Here is a 21,012-nt window from a genome sequence, read left to right as displayed (position 1 = left end):
TTTATTATATTTAAAATAGAATGAATCAATACATTTTAGACGTTTTTTAAATGATTGTGTTTATTAATGTGTCCGTTATATTCCATCTTAAAAGTTTAAGTCCTAAAAGTTTAAAGATCTGGAATCACTTACAAATGAAATGATGTCCATCTCACAGATCTGATCAACTGATCAGTGTATGAATTGATTTGAATTAAAAACCAGAAAAGTGTATTTTTGTTATAGTGACACACTCCAGACTCTGTACTCAGAGATTGGTAGCAGTGACCTACAGATCAGATTCTGTCAGCACACACAGTACATTCAGTTGTCAGTTTATTAGGAACACCTGGCTAAAACTAAGTCAGTCTAACGCAGGAATCCTGCAGGAAATCCTCCTTCATTGGTTTTAATGTTCAGTTTGTAGAGCTGATGATTCAGATGTAGGGTGATGAAACAGTGGTTATTCATGCATTATTTATCACATCCCACTTGAGCCACTGTAATACTCTGAGTTTATATACAGTATAAAACAGATCACATACTAGCTGTTGCAGAATTCACTGGCTACTGAATTTTAGATGATTTTGATTATTTATAAGTTTTTGCATCTCACTTTTGAAGCACATGTGCATCCTGGTAACATTTTAGGCTTTATTCCTCCATGAGCCAGTGAACCAGGTGAGATGCTCTGATGAAGCCCTGTTGGTTGTTCCTACCACCCACAGAGCTAAGTTAATCCCTCTCATCCTTGCAGAGTAAGCCAGACTCATCAGAGCTGGGGAGCCCAAAGACAACTGATGACATTGTGCAGGAGAAAGGTGAGGAGGGCCGAGCAGCACGGCGGAGACACAAGACAGAGACCATAAAGCAGCAGTGGAGCCAGGAGAAGGCTGTGGCTGTGGAGCTAGAGCAGGCCCAGAGGTGGGGTACAACTCAAACCTTAATCAGTAACATCACCGCACTGAATTCTTACTAATGACGCTGCAAAGGTTTGAGTGAAATCACAGAAACATCACCCTGGTGTTCAGAGAATCTCTGATAAAATACAGGTAGAGTAGGAGCACATGTTAAGCTGGCCTCAAAAATCCTGGGAGTCATTTTTTACCAACTTTGAGTTGCATGTAAATAAGAAGATCTGATCACATGACCAAAATCAAATATGTACTATCCTTCCAAGAGCTGGAACAAAATCATTCATGATGATTCATGTTTCCTCACTGTTCACCACTCAGTCACTTCTCTGTGTCCCAGCTCCAGTTGGTCCAAAATGCAGTGACGTAGGTCACACATCATATCACTGCTGGCCTGTTCACATTGACTTCAGAGGGGTTTTCAAAATTCTCTTAGTCACCTGTAAATCACTGCATGTACTGAGTTAGTGGCCACAGCAGATCTCTTTCTGACCCAAACACTACGTAGACACCACTGGGGACACACTCTCACAGTTGTAGCTCCACCCTCTGATAGTTTTAAGAAGCTGTGAAAAAATTGTTTTGTTGGAATATTACATTTTCAGATGTATTATACAGGACACAGAACACTCCTGGTCAAGGGGGGGGGGGGGGTTACAGCTGTTAATTTCTGAAGACCGTCTATCAGTGAGGAGAGGGCAATCAGATTTCCATGTCAGTGTTTTCCTGGCTACGCATAAAGATGTTTCCATAACTCTGATTTGGGAATTAGTTGAAAATCTACTGACACCTGTGAGCAAAGCTCAGGCCTAATGGGAAGGTAACTCCTGTCATCTTGGTCAAGGTGTCGACGTTCCAAAACAACCTCAGCTTTATAAACAGACAGGTCCAGTGCAGGAAGGAGCCGACATCTGCACCACATCTGAAGAACAGCTCTGACAGTTCAGGTCTGGATGTCAGTAGTTTCTGTGGGGAGAAGTTCAGTTTATGGAGGAAGTCATTGTGAAACAGCCTGTATCTGCCCTGACTTAATTCTGACCAGACCTGTTCATCAGTTGGTATGTTCAAATCTGACATCCACCTCAAACGTGGCTTTGAGCCGTTGTTCAACAGTGAGGACAAACATGTAAAAAAAATAATCTATCCACCTTTCCCTCATGAAGCAGTTTCTCCACATTAGTACAAGCATGTGAAGTCAGAGAAGATCTTAACTGAAGAAGGTCTCACTGGTCAAGTCTCATGTTTCCTCTTCAATTGTTGAAAGTTTCAGTTTTATTCTTTTTTATGTTCTACATTGTTTTTAAACTGTCTATTTTTTCTTCCTGTTTTTGTTGTACAGCTTGTAACTCTTGTTTCAAAAGGTGCTTTATATACAAATTCACATATTCTATATGATATGATATCTGATATGATCAGATATGGGTTTTTTTTTCCAACTGTGTGGATGTTTTGTGCCTATGTAGGAGGCAGGTGTCTCATTTGGAGGAGGGAGATGTGGGCACCCTTCACCCCATCTACCAGGTCACCTGCCAGCCATGGATCACTTTCATGGCTAAACTTGGTAAGTGTTTTCTTATGGGCTCAAATTAGGGTCAAAAAGACTCTTTTTAATACTTCTAATACTCTTTGAACTTGTAAAGTGATGTTCAGAAATAATGCCAAAGTTTGTAGTTGTAAATCAACATTTGTAAACCTGTAACATAAATTTGCAGATATATTCAATATTGTGCATGTGTAGAAAAGATCTGTATCTGTTAAAAAAAGAGAGAGAATAAAATCTGTGACACAATGAAACATCTGTGTACAGATACAAAGCAGAAAACTGTAAAGTTCCAACACTTTGTGTGACGCTGATTTTACACGTATGTATTTTGACCATCTTTACACTTGAATCTGAGTGGACAGTGAACATCCCAGTGTTTTTTTTTTTGTTTTAAACATGCACAAACTTTATCCTGCAGATTTATTTTACAGGTTTATAAAGGTTGATTTAAAAACATGGGAAGTATTTGTGAATATAACTGTACAAGCTCAGAATCTAATTTGAGCCCATATTATTTAATTCTCTCATATTTTCTGCCAGAATGTGAATCACGGCAGCTGAGTCTTCTGTCAACATGTTGATGATCTGATCCAGAGCTCAGCAGTCATTACTACAGTATCACATGACCACTCAGTAGATATTACTACATTATTAAATAACTACTCAGTGGTCATTACTACATTATTACATGAGCACTCAGTGTTCATGGGTCAGACCACACCCATCTTTGAGCTCTGCTTCATTTTGAACTCAACTACACACCTGTAAAGTTTGGTGACTGTATATCTTGCACAGCTGTTATGCTGTCATGCTGATAACTGGTAGTTATTTCAGACAGACTGACTCTCCTGACGATGAGAGCTTTCATATTCTGCCGTACCTCTCACTCTCTGTATCTGTTTGGTCCCCTCTGACTGGATGGCTGATGAACAGGCTGCCCCTCCATTCAGCAGTGCACTGCTGAAATAGCTTCACACTTCTTGCTGCCTTCCATCTTAGCAGAGATTGGCAGTTTGGTCAGTTCCCTGGCCAGTGATACAGCTGTGAAGGCATTTGAAAAGACCAGGTGAGTGTTTTGTGCTCGGTGTAAAATGACTGATCATTTTGACTCTTGATTACATTTTGTGGTGTGAATAAAAACTGTTGCTGTATTAATGTTAATGTTCTGGTATTTGCTCGTTATTGCTGTTGCATGTTGCCCAGGTCTAAATGATCTTGCTTAGTCACTTGACTTTAATTGATGTTTTAACACCTCTCACTGTTTACATGCTAACTGACTTTCCAGCTATTTACTAGCTTCTCCTCCACAGCATGTAGACTAAGGTGACTGACCACCACTGCACTCTTTTTTTGTTTATATATGTCCATCACAATAATTGTTTTCTCCACCTCTAAAACTTTTTAGCTTCCCCCCATCTGGAGATGTATTTGTACCATTTGCTCATGTCCAGACCCTCAGCCAGGCTCCAGACGCCACAAGGAGCTTCATTCTCATTGGTCGCAACTTTCATCAGTGGCATTGTAGCACAGAGCAAGGTAACTGTCAGCTTCTGCCTTGATGCTAATCCAGTGCTGTTTACTAAACTGTATAGTGTAAACAGTGAATGATTATCAGTCCATAAAGCAACATGATCATCTGTGGTCAGTAGGTTTTCTTTCAGATACCTGCTAATGACATGATGTTTACTTCTTTATTTCTGGTTCGTAAGTTGCATGTATAAGCTTAGAGGTACTAACATTCAAAGGCAACTGCAGCAGCAGATGAATTTGAACTGTTAGATGTCCATGACCTGGGAGACGGAGAAGCCAACGAGTACTGAGTTAAACAAGATTTTGACCTTTTGATTGTCATGAAATTTCATGAAACTAAACTGAACCAGTTAGAGTCCAAAGTGGACTTGGAAACATTATGTTCCTGTAAATTGCCATTTGATAGTGTCATCTGTAATAAGGATTCTAACCCCTCATAACAAGTGCAGCTCAATGTGCTCTACAAAAAAGCCTCTTGGACCATAAAAGTTCATCTTAATGCTAATATAATGTGTGTGAAAAACAGTGAATGAAAATGAATGAACTTTTTGGATTTTAACTTTATGAACACAAAATTTTGTATACAGCCTTGATGGTGTGAGGTACATATTTTTGATATAAATGAGCGAGATCAATTGAAAAACATGGCCGCCATCAACCAAAATATCTTTGCAAAGGCTTAGCTCCTTTACCATTTGTCCAGTCATCATAAATCTTGTAACATAACTTCAGTCCATTATTTTTACCAAGTTTACCAAGTTTACCAAAGCATTTGGAGCACGACCTACAGGTGTTCCACAAATGCCACAAATGTGTATCTGAAAAGCTGGTGTACAAGTACTATTCCAAATCTGAAGTGCCATATCGATTGGTACAAGTGGGCGTGGCCTATCACATGTCTGCTCATAACTCTGATGCCTTTGAACACTCCTGACTTCAGTGGAGACATCCTGCAATGTCTGAACATACACACTGAGTTTCATTCACATCTGATGAAAGGGGGACAAATGAGTGCTCAGGCTGTGTGATGACTCAGGGTGTGATTGGTCCCATTCCTTTAAACACAATCAAACTACCTGAAGTGACTTTGCTCAGCTTTGTAAAACCTGAAACTCACCCGTTGCTGCTCGTGGCTTTAACTTTTGGCAATTGAGCTGCTTCCTTCTGTTATGGCTAAGAACCTGCTAACTGATGCTTGCGGCTACATTAATAGCATTGTTTTTTCTCCGTATGAGTTTTCTTGACAGTGTAACAGTGCCAGAGGATCCTGGCTGCGGCATATTTTGTTTGACTAGTCCGCTCCTTTTCAAAACTCTGTGTCTTTGGCTTTGGAGAAGACTTACCGTATGTCACACACACCAAATCAATCAATATATTATTGGATTATAATGACAGGACAGAGGCTTTAATGTTTAAACTTGACTTTAATGTTGCAGCTGGTAAAGGTGCTGCTAATAGTTTAGATACTGCTGGGGCGGATTAATCTGTCATAATAATAATACATCATCATTTAGTAGTACATTTTTAGCATCAATTATAGGTAACTTATATGACAGATACATTCATAGAGTAAAAAGTAAAATGTAGTGATGTATAAAGTAACATAAAAAAGAAATACTAATTACAGGTCAAGGAAATTGTATTTGAGCAAATGTACTTAGTTACTTTGCTCCACTGACACTGAGCGTTGCTGGTTTGATTCAGCCTCTTGGTGTTTTAATGCAGTGAAGATGGAAACAACATCCAGCTGCTGAACTTATCAAATAACTTAAACTCTTCTACTTTATTCACCATTAGCAGCACAGTGGCTGCATTTAAAACTCTGTGATTGGATGTTTGGTACAAGGCTTTCTCGGACTTGCAGTTCTCTCAAAAAGTCTTCTTATTCTCTTTAGTCTACCACTGCACCAGTTAAATGTCATTCCAGATGTTGGAAATGCCTCAGACAGTCTTCTAACCTCGTCTATGCCTCAGATTAATATGACCTTTATTTTGAAAGCCCGGCAGCTGATAAACTTCCCCTCTCTCTGTGTCAGTGGTGACCTCTTTGTTTCAGTCATAACTGGGATGAAATCAATGGAAATAAATCCTCTGATAGTAAAGAAACAGTTCACAGTGAAGGTAACTGATAGTTCACTGTAGCTGAAACTGAGAGTGGACAGTCTGAATCAACCTCTAACAACAGTATGTTGCTAACACCTGTCTGACCTTGTGTGTAGTGTAAAGGATGAGGACCCAGCATGAGTGTTTGTGTGGAAGCTTTCATCATGCTGTCCTCACTGCTGCTCTTTAATTCTGTTTCTCTGTCCATGCCAGCTGTCTAATATACCTGTGTTATTTTGCAAGTCTGTGCTTACATCATTTTGTGTTGAGCTGTGTGTTTCACTGTCCATGCCGCCTTGCTGTTTGTACCATCTCTGTCTGCCTACAGAAGACAGTTCAGATGAAGAAAACACCCCAGTGCTAAATAGGTTCACACGTAAGTTTGCCTCTCAGCTTGACACATTGATGCTGATGGGATGTTTTAATCAATGTTTTTATAGAGATGATATATATGTTTAATTTACTTTATTTAATGTGTGTGTTAGTTAACAAACCAGCAGCTTTCAAACACAAAAGTGATTCAAAGTGTTTCCCGGTTTTACATGAGACAGAAAGCAAAGACATCAGGTTCTGTTTCTGTGAGTCAAGGTGTGAGGTACGAAGTTTGTGTGTGTGTGTGTGTGTGTGTGTGTGTGTGTGAACACTTTGTCAGTGCAGGGCTGCACTTTGTGCTTCACACCTGCATAAGAGTCCAATGACTTAATTTAAAAGATAAAAGGAAAATAAAACACATTAACACTGACGAGATAAACAGAGGTATATAAATCATAGTGTAGTTTTAGTGCAGTAACAAATATCCAGTAAGCTGCTGCTGTAGTTTAGAGACCTTAGATCTTGTGCAAACTGAAACACTATTATCTCTGACATCACTGCATCATTTCCTCTTTCATTCCTGCAAAGACACAATGTCCTGAACATATAGATAAATAGTGGAATGCAAAGAATAAACTCTCCATGTTTCTTCTCTCCCATTGATTATGTGCAGTACATTTTTCTCCAACAAATGTGTGAATTTAAAGACCAGCATTACTGTTTCCTCTAAAGCTTTTACTGTATGTATGTAATTCACTGCATTTGGCCTCATGGCTTAAAGACCCACTCAGTATTTCTTCAGTAAATGTACAAATGAAAACTACTTCCATGTAAAACGTGATCTCTAAGTGATGGTCCGGTGCTGTTCATTGACTGCACGCCTACACTCTGTAAAGAAGAGATGAAGGAAGCCACAGCTTGCTGTGTGGTTTGATTCATATTTCTTTGTTGTCTCACTCAGTTCCTCTCTCTTCAGCTCATAAGGGCTTCCAGCGCTTCGAGGCTCTCGAGCAGAGTGATTGGTTCAGTCCAAGCCAGGCCGGGGCAGGACTTGCTCCCCGCCAGAGGTTCCTTTATATCAGTATCCTGGATAAAAAGGTGACTTGACATATGGGAGCCTCTGTATTGTGAACATCCCTCAGGCCAAGCAGAGAATTAAGATATCCTGTTTGTATTTAAATGTGATTACTTGGAGATGCATCATACCCTCACTGAGCACTTTATAAGGAACATCTATAAACCTGCTTGTTCATGCAGTTATCCAATCAGCCAATCATGCACCAGCAGTTATAAAATCCTGCAGATCCAGGTGAGGAGCTTCATGATTGCTGGTCTGAGTGTTTCTCAAACTGCTGATCTCCTGGATTTTCATTTTTTGGGGGGTTTTTATTCAGGAGGGAGGAACAACAAAAACATCCAGTGAGCAGCAGCTCACTGAGGAACTGAGAACTGAGGAACTACACAGTGTTAGTGTGCTGTTCCTAATAAAGTGCTCACTGTGTGTATACTGCTAAGGCTTTACTTAGAGTGTATGTTGTTTTACCACTTAAACCTCATCATTGTGGGAGTGAATCAGGACTTTACTCTTAAGTTCATCTGTGCTCAGTGAAGTTCTAACCATCTTCCCTGTAGGTGACTCTCTACAGCTACAACTGGTCTGTAGACCTAGGCGCCTCTCTGAATCGTGAGCTTGTCCGCCTTGTGAAGTGGCAGAATGCGAGGGCTCATGTTGTCCACTGCCTGCTCAACCAGAAGATGGGCCTCTTCCACCACTACTGCTTCTCTGATGCACCTCTCCATGAGATGGACTCCAAGCAGGTAAAAACACTGACATAGTTCATAATAGGATGTAATATGTCAGAACTTCAGCATGGTGTAACACTGAACAATCACTCTTTAATCCTCTGACAGCGATGGTCTCATCTGCTTTTATATCCAACCATTTACCATAAGTCATAAGATCTAAGTGAAAACTATGGTGGCCCTGAGAGTTCAATGCACTGTAACTCAAAACACATGCAAACAGACAAATCAAAAACATCTTCCGAAAACATCTTAATCAGTTTGACAGCACACGAGCTTCAAATACTCACACAACGCAAGTGTTTCCAGAGGACACTAAAAATTGATGAACCCGGCAGGGACGCACTTGCATGGATGTATTATAATACATGTTTGTACATCACAGCATGAATATATATGTACAGTTAGGCCCAGAAATATTTGGACAGTGACACAAGTTTTGTTATTTTAGCTGTTTACGAAAATATATTCAGGATACAATTATATAATCAATATGGGCTTAAAGTGCAGACTCTCAGCTGTAATTTGAGAGTATTCACATCCAAATTGGAGTGTTGTTTCTTCTCTTGCGATGATGTGATGATGATGAAGGAATCTCTGCTGACACCGGCTCAGTTGTATATAAAAAGGTTTATTACAAAAAGGCACAGCATCGTTGAACAAGCATCAAAAACAGCCTGTGAGAGGACCCAAGGCCAAAAAAGGATCTCCCCCCGTTTGTCCCAAACTCATACAATTTATAGGCTGAATATTCCCTTGACACCTCTTAGCCAAATCCTAACAGCCTATAGAAGAGTGAAACCAACATTTATGTCCATACATGGTCATTCTCTGGGTACAGATAGATGAAAACATAAAACTTGCCACGTTGCACAAAGGTTCATGTTGAGCAATGCAAGGATGTGGAAGCCAGGAGAGGTGCTCCCCCTCTTCAGGCCCCCTGCCTTTACTCCTAGAGTATCCTCCATAACATTTCCATCCTGTATTCATATCTCAGCCAAGATACCACAGGAGCAAGGGTTTAGGAATTACAGCTCTTTAATACGTAGCCACCTCTTTTTCAAGGGACCAAAAGTAATCGGACAATTGACTCAGAAGGCTGCAAAAAAAAAATAACAAGGCTGCATGGGCTCTTCCCTCGTTAACCTGTCATCAATTAGGCAGTTAAAAGGTCTGGAGTTGATTCCAGGTGTGGCGTTTGCATTTGGAAGCTGTTGCTGTGAACACACAACATGCAGTCAAAGGAGCTCTCAATGGAGGTGAAACAGTTCATCCTGAGGCTGAAAAAAAGAAGAAATCCATCAGAGAGATAGCAGAAATGTTAGGAGTGGCCAAATCAACAGTTTGGTACATTCTGAGAAAAAAGAGTGCACTGGTGAGCTTGGGAACTCAAAAAGGCCTGGACGTCCACGGAAGACAACAGTGGTGGATGATCGCAGAAACCTTTCCATGGTAAAGAAAAACCCCTTCACAACATCCACTCAAGTGAAGAACACTCTCCAGGAAGTAGGTGTATCAGTATCTAAGTCTACCATAAAGAGAAGACTTCATGAGAGTAAATACAAAGGATTCACCACAAGGTGCAAACCATTAATCAGCCTCAAAAATAGAAAGGCCAAAAAACACCTGGAGAAGCCAGCCCAGTTCTGGAACTGCATTCTTTGGACAGATGAGACTAAGATCAACCTGTACCAGAATGATGGGAAGAAGAAAGTTTGGAGAAGAATTGGAACAGCTCATGATCCAAAACACACCACATCTTCTGTAAAACATGGTGGAGGCAGTGTGATGGCATGGGCATGCATGGCTTCCAATGGCACTGGGTCACTTGTGTTTATTGATGATGTGACAAAAGACAGAAGCAGCCGGATGAATTCTGAAGTGTATAGGGATTTACTTTCTGCTCAGATTCAGCCAAATGCAGCAGAGTTGATTGGACGGCGCTTCACAGTACAGATGGAAAAAATGATCCAAAACATACTGCAAAAGCAAACCAGGAGTTTTTTAAAGCAAAGAAGTGGAATATTCTGCAATGGCCGAGTCAATCACCAGATCTCAACCCAATTGAGCATGTATTTCACTTGCTCAAGACAAAACTTAAGGCAGAAAGACCCACAAACAAGCAACAACTGAAGACAGCTGCAGTAAAGGCCTGGCAAAGCATCACAAAGGAGGAAACCCAGCGTTTGGTGATGTCCATGGGTTCCAGACTTCAGGCAGTCATTGCCTGCAAAGGATTCTCAACAAAATATTGAAAAGTAACATTTTACTTAGGGTTATTTTATTTGTCCAATTACTTTTGAGCCCCTGAAATGAGGAGCGTTTGTATAAAAATAGCTACAATTCCTACATGTTTAATCATATATTTTTGTTCAACCCCTTGAATTAAACCTTAAAGTTTGTACTTCAGTTCTGTTGTAGTTGTTTCATTTCAAATCCAGTGTGGTGGCATGCAGAGCCCAAATCATGAAGATTGTGTCACTGTCCAAATATTTCTGGGCCTAACTGTATATGTGAGTTTATTTACCCTCCTGCTGTAAACAGACAACCTTGCTCAGACTGCAGTTCTTCATCCAGATGAGACTTCATAAAAACTGAATCAGGTCCAGGTGAAAAAAGTTTTCCAATCAGCAGTAGAAGAGATGCTGGAGGGCGGAGGTGTCAGTGTCACTGCAGCTCCATCACAGATTGTTGCTGCTTTATTTATGCCTGATTTCTCTCTTCAGTATCTCAGCAGAACTGCTGGACCTCCTGTATTAAATGTGGGGCTGTGGATCAATAGGTGACCGATGATATGAACAGCATAACAAAAACAAGATTCGTCTGTGACGCATATGACTAAGCATTTCTATTCTTCTTGATTATTACCCCTGTATTTTTCTGCCTTCTTCTGTTGTCCCGATCAAACCCTGGAAATGAACCCTGTCATGTATTTTTCAGAATGAAACATTTAACTCCCTCAATGCAATTTAGCCCTTGTCACTTTCCATTTATCCTTCTGGATTATTTATGATCAGCTCTGGTGTAGAAGTCTGGATAAGAAACTTTGAACACTTTGTAGTTTTTTTTTAAGTGTGCTGCCTGATACAAAACAGTTTTCTAAGCATATTTAACATTCCCCGTCCCCCTCCACCCTGATATCATGAGTCAGCTGTCAAATCAACCTCACTGTTACAGGGGAGTGAGAGGGCAGGGGTGCACAAAGACTCCATTTCTAACTTCAAGTCCAGTGATTTATTTTTTACTTTATGACATGATTACAAAACAAGTGAAGACAAGGGTAACAATTCTGAGACGGGGACAGGGACCAGATCCGGCCAACCAAGGGGCAAGCCCAGAGGCCAGGTGGCTGAGTGGTGGAGAGGGAGGCCAGGCTGTAGTTCTTTTTTTTGTTTGTTTTGTTTTTTTCCGTGTTTTTTTCTTCCTCCTTTTCAGGAAGGGGTTTGCTCAACCTGGTTGGTTGATTGTGGTGGGGGGTGAGAGTTTTGGTGGGCAACCCTCAGATCTAGGGAAGACGTTTTGCACATCCTAACAACACAACACTCCCCTGTTGTTATTTGGGTGGAACCCACGCAGCACCAGCATCCAATCCCTGTGTAACACCTAGTATAATAATTTGAATTTCAATAGCCACTGGTCAGAAGCTGGAGAGTACTTATAATACAGTATATATAAGATTTGTACTAAGGGCAGTTTGTGTTTGTCCAGTTTTGGAACAGGCTGTGAAAATGTATGTAGAGAAAGCACATGAGTAACAGTCTTTAGCAGCTGCAGTTGCAGTAAACTAACAATGTTCCCATTTTCCCCATCACCATTAACATTCATTTGAAGTAAAAGGTCATTGTTTAAGGAAGTAATCAGCCCCCACGGTTTCTAAAAGTCCATTGAACAAGCTGGTAGAGACAAACTGCTGCGAGATAAAACTTCCTGTTAACACATACCACATCAGTTCAGATGTGTAATCTATAAAATGATTTTTCACTGACATAGTCTTTGCAGTTGTATCAAAAGTAGCTGTGTTCTGAGTTGTGTGCAGAGATGCACTTCACATTGTTTAATTTAACCTATAGTAACTAGATCAATGATAGCATTGTTAGGAAAGGAGGGACTGACCCTCAGAGTGCTGCAAGAGCTCTGCTATGATCTGCAGGATGCACTGAGCATGTACGTACATGGTCGATGGTGAATGTTGGGAAATGATGAATTAGAAGCAGAGTGAATTAACCAACCAGTGAGCCCAGAAATCTCCATGAATAATCTGTGTCCAGTTGTTTGTAGTAATTTGAAGAAATAAAAACTTGTTGGTAACACGCACCTCTCATCTCATCTGATGTGATCAGGGCCAAGTGGAAGGTCTCTGTGTGGACATCTGCAAGAACGCCTGTGATTTAATGTATGTGCAACAGTGGCAGATGATGACACGATGCTCATTACTGCACGAATTAGTGTTTAATCAAGTAGCCGCTAGTTTAAAGAATAACATCCAGAATGAGTGGGGGTTTTATGGTTAATAGAGGCCCAGCAGAGCATTTTTGCCCCTGGGGCCCCCTAGCAGTTGAATGTGGTCATGGTGATGTGGACATGCAGCATGCAGTGCAGTTGAGTTTAATTGAAAAAAGGTTAAAAATACAGAAAAATGTCACACACTGTGTTTTCCTACATTGTTTTGTGTAACAGGCGGAAGCAGGGATTTATTAGAGCAGCACTTTACAGCAGAGAAAGACACCAAATGCCCTTTCAGCCCGACCCCTCCAGCAAATTACAAAACAAGCTCAAAGAATAGAAAGAAGCAAACTTTTGCTTTCCCTCCAACGGCCCACTCTTCATCACAGCATCACTAATGAGTGCGGACAGAAGGCAGAGTCAGAGCAGCAGAAAATTTGCCTGAACAGAGCTTCATCTGTCAAGGTCCTGATGAGAAGCAGAGGGAGCACCAGTGCACAGTTTGACCCTCCAGCCTGTGGGCATGGTGCACTCTGCCACACTGGGGCATCTGGTCCCTGAGCTGCTTCACTGAACAAACTCGCCCAAAAGTTCCTCTCAACAGCAACCAGGGAACACCAACACTTCTCTTGACATTCAAGTATCTAGTTATAATGGCAATCAACACTAATGTGCACTGCTATGAATATACAATGTATAAACCTCTCCTCTCTACCGTACCTCCACTGGACCACCTTAGTCCTGTGGTCATAGCCACAGGTCATGGCAGTTACTCAGCGTGGGACCCGTAGCATATAAGTGTTAAAGCTGACCGTGCAGACACAAATGCTTTAACCAGCACAGGCTGAGCACATACAGAGCAATCACAAAGTATCAGACCCTTCACTCTTTCACATGTTGTTATTTTGCAGCCTCATGCTAAAATCATTATGATTCATTTTTCCTCATCAGTCTTCACACAATCCATGAGGACAAAGTGAGAACTGAAGTTTAGGCAAATTTAGTAAAAGGGAAAAATCTTAAATATCACATTGACATAAGTATTCAGACCCTTTACTCAGGACTTCGATGAAGCGGTGATCACAGCCTCCAGTCTTCTTGGGTGTCTGCCTGATAGCCGTTTACATCTGGGTTTGTGGGTTCTCTGGTTCCCTGCCGTTCTCTGCAGATCCTCTTAGACTCTGTCAGGCTGATGGGAACCGTCAAGAACATTCACAGAGTTGTCTCTAAACCACTCCTGTGTTGTCTTGGCTGTGTTCTTAGAGTCATTGTCCTGTTGGAAGAGGAACCTTTAGACCCAGTCTGAGGTCCTGAGCTCTGGACCAGGTTTTCATTTAGGACCTCTCTGTACCTTGCTCCATTAAGTTTCCCCTCAGTCCTTACCAGTCTGCCTGTAAGCACATGGGCCAGCTTTTATAGTATTTTTTCAGCAGTTTTTATTAAGTCATTCCACTGATTCTTTCTTTCACTTTATCTCCATCTTTGCAGAACCCCAACCCATTCCTAGGCCCCTCCACGGAGCCTGATGCGTTGCTGCGTAGTGCGGTTCCTCCTCTGCCCAGTAAAGAGCAGGGCAGGCTGGGCAGCTCTGGCCGGAGTCTTGCTCCACTCCACTTCCCCTCTGAGCTGCTTCCCTTTGATGAGGCCCTGAGGGACATCTGCACCATCCGACCATTGATAGAGGGGGACGCGGTGGCCCGACATGGCGGGCAGCTCTTGGACATCAAAGCTGCTGAACGAAGAGGTTAATCCTGCTTCTACCACAACTAATACTAATACTAATGATGATGATGATAATAATAGAGTTTCTGTCCAGTGATGCAGTCAGAGGAGGAGTGGTAATGACTTTGAATTTGTGCTGACAGAACTGGAGAAGCAGATGAAGATAGAGAACCTGTTTGTGACTTGGCAGCAGAGGTCAGCACAGTCTAACATGCCCATCTCAGTAAGTCCTGACAAAAACATTTCATATATTTAAATACACTATTGTAATAGTTGAAAGAAATATTCATTCTGCAGGGAAAGTGGACAGAATCAGATATTTCTTCTCCTCATATAGAGTGAGTCAGCTTCAACAGTTAAAATCACAGTAATAGCCGACATAACGTTTGTCATTTGTCTGACATCATCATCACTGTGATAGAAATCTAAGCAGCCTCAGTCAGAACAGTTGTTTCACTTCAGTGCATCATAGTTCATGGGTAAGGATGGAGACAGTGTTGAGGAGAGGGACACTGGGCCCTCAGCTACAGTTTCTTCATTTTTACTGTGACTGGAAACATGAAAAGACTGGCTGCGATACCAACACAGTCTCAACTCTTGCTCTTCTTGAACCTTTCTGGTTATAGTTATGAAACCTACAGTCTCTTCTAAGAGTTTTGCTATAAAAACTTTACATCATATTTCAAGCAAAGTCTAGTTTGTCAAAGTTGAGTGAGGATGACACCCACCAGTCCCAACCACTAAAGTGGTTCTGAAAGCTAAACACTGTTGGTACTTACTGTATGTAACAGCACCATGTGTGATGATGAATATCAGGCTCAATTACAACTATACATACATCAGCATCAGTGGTATTAAAACAGACCTGCTGTATATGAACAGTGACCTCAGATAACCTCTGTTGTGATCAAACTGACTGGACTTTGCAGTTATTCTTTCCTCAAGTGTTAGTGAAGTTTAACATGGTGTTGGACAGATTATAAACATGATTTCAACAATCTTACAACAAATCGGATGAGAAGAGGGTGCCAGACTTGATTATCAATTCCTATAGTGTGACAGCAACCTAATATCAACAATAGCTAATGGGCACCAGCAGGACCTGGGGATGGTGCCTCTCACTGCTCTGTGGTTTTGAGGAACTACAATTACAGTTCACTACACAAGGAAATCATTTAGTAATGCTGTGTTTCAAAATGGGGAATATCTGGCCTAATTAAAAAGGTTGCTGTCTGCCACACTGACATCTCGGCAGAGGTCACATGCTAGCATCGTGCTTAAGTGTATCCTCTGCAGTATCATCATCTTATCTTATTGTGACAATAACCATGGGTGTGTGAACAGGGGGTAGACTTGGAGACCCTGAAGCAGTCGTCCAGGCTGGTCCACTACTGTGCCACCCCTCTCCTCTTTGACCCTGTCTTCCGGAAGCAGATCCAAGAGGAGCAGATTGTTCAGCCTCCAGTGAAGGTATGTTCACTCTGACTGACACTCTGCTCTACATTGTTGTGGTCCTGCTTGGTACTCGAGCTGAGCATGGCCGACCCATCAACCAGATATGGACATACCCTGCACTGTTTGCTCTTGTTGTTGTAGGGAGAAACTATACAAAATAAAAACCCAGTGACAGATGGTGTGACATCATCATTACCTTGCTATGTGGTGCAGTGGAAAAACAGCCATGCTAGCATTGCTCAACTTCCTCATGGCTGTTCACAGCAGGATATTTCAGGGCCTTCACACACAGCTGCCTGACTACATCCACAGTTAACGTCCCCTGTAGGAGGAAGCCTCAGCAATGAGACAAAGACTTTGAGCATGACACATATGTTTTCCAGGACACAACCAAGATACTCCAAGAGGACAACAGGCAGCCTTCTTGTTGTGTGGTGAAAACTCCAACATAGTCAAAGGAGTCAAAAGGTTGTTCAGTTGTTTGTAGTCTCTCAGCTTTGGTCACTGTGCCCCACACAGAGCTCAAAGGGTCATGAGGACGAATCACATTAGGACACTAACATATTTGATGTCAGCTAACGGTTTGTGTGTTTAAGTGGTGTGTTCTGTTCTGTAAATGTTAATGAAACTGCGATACTTGTGTGTGACAGAAACGGCATCGCTCCAGTGACTCCACAGCATCAGGACGGGACCGAAGCTACAGCACTGACTCAGCAGATATGCTGCCCAGCCGCCTGAAGGAAGAACCCTGGCTGCTTGAGATTTCCAGCACCTTCCTCCAGCAGTACGTCCAGTACCTGCAGAGCATGGGCTTCATCCTGGTCCAGGTCCGGCCTCAGTCTCCAGCTCGCAGGTCTGTCTGTGAGAAAGTGTTATTTTCATATTTTGTCTACTTGACCACTGCCTCTGTTTGCTGGTGTTTGGAACATGTTAGGATGATTTTGTAGACTTGAACGCATATGACAGGATACTGCTGTAAACTGTGAAGCAGGACACGTCCTGCACATCCAGTCCTATTGACAGATGATAAATTAGATACACTTAAACTCAAGTCCTAAACTGTTTTCATCCAATACAACAGCCCCAGCCTTTGGAAAGATCTGATTCCTTTAGTAAATCAATGACACTGTATGTTAAAGAGCGTCAGTGTTTTTCCTCATGTATCTGATCATTCCATTTCTGCCTCTCTACCAGTCCCTTAGTCTCCTCTCTTCCTCCATTGTAGCAGCATTCATCCATTAGTCATCACATGTGTTTTGACCCTCCTCTGACCTCTGACCTCCTGGCATTGCTGCCCCATGGCTGATGGTTGGGGCATATGCCTGTCCTGCCTGCCAGTCACTTTCTAGGCTCAGACCATGTGACTCATTCTGAATTGTGTCTTATGGCTTGGGTATGTGCTGGTCCATCAGCCCCTGGGCTTAGACTGCTCTGCTTTGACCAGACCCCAACTGACTCCACCCCCCGCTCTCTTACAGCATCGCCCGGGCCCGTGCGGCCATGCTGAGCTCGATGTCATCAGAAGCCAGGATGTCTTTTTCTTATGTAAAGCAGAAGAGTGAGGATAGCCCTAAGGTTAGTGGTCACCTTAGAGATGCAGCGATCTTCAGCCGGGCCGTGCTGTTGAAATGACTACAATTACAAGAAAATGTCTAATTTTCAAAACTAAGTCCATGGATCCAGCTGTTCCCCAAAGACTTTCCTTCATTCCTCCTAATGATTTTTATTTTTTTTTCATTTTAATTTATTCCCTGAGCCACATTCAATTTGTGAATATATTTGTAGAGGCTAAACAGTAGTAAAGGTAGGAACAGTGAGGTTAAACAGTACTGTATACATGATCTAAGAAACAACCTGCACTGCCTGCAGAAGGAATATCTAAAGAGGGACTAAAGTGCTGTGATATGGATGAGGTGAGGCAGACCATATAGACTGAAGGCAGTGCTGTGAGTCAAAGTGCTAACTCAGTATAAACCGGGCACTAAGAGTTGTGTAACTGCACTAAACAGTAGCAGCAGGAATTGTCCTGTCAGACAGTTTATATTTAATGATGTTTAATGATTTGTTGATGCACAGATGATAAGTCACAGAACCCACTTTTGAACTGGAACCAGTACTGCATTTATAGGAACCTGGAGATGTTTGAAGTTCATTTTTATTATCTGCACTTTAAGAGAACATAGCCAAGCAGAAAATACGTCATGTGTGCAGCCTCTCCTCTGTCTTTAAATCTTCTGCTCATCATTTGGTGTCTGCATGACGACAAACTTTTACATCCAACTGTGTACTGTAACCTGCAGGGCAGAGTCACAGCACAGAACATCAGTAGCATGACTTAAATTACCTACAAACAGCTCTACTACACCAACAGGTTGTAAGATTTTTCTGTGAATGAACCTTGCAGACAACAGCATCTTGCACCACTGCATATCACCTCCAGAGGGCGTTGCCAGGTGGGATCGTCCTCATGGAACTGGCTTTTCAGGTGAGATTAGGATGATGAAGGGCACTCATCACTATGCTCATTAACTTACTGTGTTTGTTAACACCACAAAGGTCTTTTTCCCCATGATACATAAGTGTTGCTCTGTAGGCAAACGTGATACAGTTCATGTTTGAATTTGAGTGTCAGTAAAGTAGGTCTGCTTCCACTATGCATCTTCTGGCCTATAAAGTCAAGAATGACAATTTGTTCCCTGGTTTCTGTTTATTTATTTATTTTTAATTATCTTTTGACCTGTTTGTTGTGCTTGTGTGGATGGATTAATCTTAATTTCCATTAATGGCTGTTTCAAAGGTCTTAAAATATCACCTGTCTCCCTGAAACCTGTAGCTCTGATAAACAGTAAACTTACTCCCTGTGTTTTACGTACTGGTCATAATGATTTTTTTCGTTAATAACCATGTGTCTCCCCCTCCTGCCAGGGCTGTTACTTCTGTGTGAAGCAGTATGCACTGGAGTGTTCCCGCATTCCCATGGGCCAGACAGTCAACTCTCAGGTAAATTTTGGCTCTGCTGGGTGATACACACACAGCTGTTCATATTTTTCTCTGGGGTTTTGTATGGACTGAAAGGATAAAGCTTGAGCAGGTTTCTACAGTTTGGTGCTAAAATACACCTCAACTCTTCAATATGGGGAGAACTATAATTAGAACTATAAACTAATACCATTAAATGTCTGTCAGGGTATAATGTGTGTTTACCATGAGGTCTAAGTGCAGACCAGCTGGAGACCATTAGTGATTCAGATACTGCAGACAGTTTAATCCAGAGTTGGTCTGTGACAGAAGCTGGTCAGGATGTTTGATGTGAAGAGGTGAAAATGTCTCTGCATCACCCGCCCATTGTGCAACTCTTTAGAATAGTAATCTGCTGTAAGTACGTGTCACTGTAGTAGTACTTTTATTGTGCTGCAGTGCACAATAAAACACTGCATCTTCAGTTCAGTTAAAATGAGCAATCTAGGCCTCCAGAATTCTAAATCAGATTCAGATATTTTAAGCCTCTGTGTCGGTGACCGTCGTGCGTCCCATTCTCATGAGGGAATTTCTTAAAATTTGGTCCAATTGTTCATTTGGACTCAAAGATGAACTGAGTGAATTTTCTTGGTTGAAGGTCAAAGATCACTGTGACAACAGAAAACACATTTTTGGCCACAACTTACAAATTCATGCTAATTAACTACAGCTGGACTGGTAATTCTATACAGGACTCATGAGCCCTGGTGATCTGATGTTTCCTGTCGAATACTGAGTCATAATGGACCAGTGTGTGTATAGAGGTGTGAGTGGTTATTCTGTAGCAGTCTGGTGTCACTGTGCTGCTGCCTTCAGATGGCTGCAGGGATTTAAGAATGTGAAAATCACTTATTAATTAACAGATTTACTGATGTCTCTGCTCTAACTACAGTGAAAGTTCATTTTTGATGCATAATTTAAATCCATGATTTAAACACAGGAGTGTTTAATTACATTAGTTAAATTACATTTTAGGCATTATTCAGTTATTTCTGCACATTTGCTGCAACGGTTTTGTTTGCCCTTCACAAAGCCAGGTTCAGGGTCAAGAAAACAGGACCATAGTACTGCTTGTTCTGGGTAGTGTGCTGCCGTGAAAATAGTGCCCTTGGTGCTCCACTGAGTCTTTGGAGTAGCCGGACAGTGCAGTAAATAAACTACAGTGTTCATGTTGATGAGGGAACCAAAGCAACAGTGTGACTCACTGATGTGGTTTTAATAGTTTTTGGAAACAGTGGAGCTCAGAGGAATAATTCTGTTGAACACAGAGCTTACAATGACAATAAAGGCTTTCTAATTGTAATAAGATGTATCAGGCTTTGATACTCACACAGTACTTGTCAGTAGGAGACGTTCATTGTTGGTTCAGGTCTTTTCATGTGGTTTATTTATTGACAAAGAGAAAAATACTGATCTAGCATACATGTAGATATGAATACATGTCTTTAGCAGCACGATTCTGTTGACTGAACACTTGTTGTCAGTGATAAGCACAGCGTGAGACTGTGATTTCAGCACACATACCTACTGTTTCTCAGGTCCCCAGGGTTCAGCTGATGGACTTGTCTTCCTCTTTCTCTTCCTCCCTCATTCTTTCACACTTGCGCATATTAAAGCCCAACTGAGGCCATGCTGGTCAGAACTGCTTTGCATGACTTTCAATGTTCAGATGTTTCTTAGCATTTTTTTGCCCTTACCATTTCTTACCATGGTTCAGTACGTACAGGCTCATCATTCAGTAGAGCAAAGAGAAGAAAGTTACATTAACTGTAAATGTAGATGACAAAATCAGTTCTTATTCACAACTTAAACATTAGAGTGATCAAACCATATGATCAATAAAAAAAAAAGAAAATTGAATATACAGTGCCAAGAAAAAGTAAGTGAACCCTATGGAATTACCTCCATGTATGTATAAATATTTTCTTTAAATATGATCAGATCTTCATCCAAGTTACAATTATGAACAAACACAATCTATTTAACTAATAACGAACAAATCATTATTTTGTTCTTGTGCATATTGAAAATATCATTCAAACTGTCACAGTGGAGGTTGGAATAAATATGTGAATTGGGTTAGGGTTATCAAACCTGGAGTCCAGTCAATAAAACAAGACTGGAGGTATGGGTTAGAGACACTTTGGCCAAAAATAGAATATTTAGAGTTTGCCGTTCACAAGAAGTATC

General features: G+C 41.4%; 1 protein-coding gene across 11 annotated transcripts in view; it reads left to right on the top strand.

Annotated features, from left to right (window-relative positions):
- Positions 1-21,012, top strand: part of szt2 (SZT2 subunit of KICSTOR complex) — a 110,945-nt gene that overhangs the window by 74,538 nt on the left and 15,395 nt on the right. For 9 of the 11 annotated variants that reach the window (XM_056379065.1, XM_056379071.1, XM_056379068.1 and 6 more), the window contains 14 exons: positions 737-903; positions 2,357-2,454; positions 3,370-3,502; positions 3,842-3,972; positions 6,398-6,445; positions 7,358-7,479; positions 8,014-8,199; positions 14,116-14,371; positions 14,493-14,572; positions 15,694-15,819; positions 16,455-16,657; positions 17,283-17,379; positions 18,209-18,289; positions 18,730-18,804. In XM_056379065.1, coding sequence (XP_056235040.1) covers positions 737-903; positions 2,357-2,454; positions 3,370-3,502; positions 3,842-3,972; positions 6,398-6,445; positions 7,358-7,479; positions 8,014-8,199; positions 14,116-14,371; positions 14,493-14,572; positions 15,694-15,819; positions 16,455-16,657; positions 17,283-17,379; positions 18,209-18,289; positions 18,730-18,804 — 1,803 coding nt within the window. The remainder of the gene's footprint in view (positions 1-736; positions 904-2,356; positions 2,455-3,369; positions 3,503-3,841; positions 3,973-6,397; positions 6,446-7,357; positions 7,480-8,013; positions 8,200-14,115; positions 14,372-14,492; positions 14,573-15,693; positions 15,820-16,454; positions 16,658-17,282; positions 17,380-18,208; positions 18,290-18,729; positions 18,805-21,012) is intronic. The other 2 variants (XM_056379067.1, XM_056379070.1) reach the window with 2 other exon arrangements.

The sequence above is a fragment of the Seriola aureovittata genome, chromosome 6 (assembly GCF_021018895.1).
Source record: "Seriola aureovittata isolate HTS-2021-v1 ecotype China chromosome 6, ASM2101889v1, whole genome shotgun sequence".
Taxonomy (NCBI): Eukaryota; Metazoa; Chordata; class Actinopteri; order Carangiformes; family Carangidae; genus Seriola; species Seriola aureovittata.
Note: the sequence above shows the minus strand (reverse complement) of the source record. Positions and strands in the feature narration are given on the sequence as shown.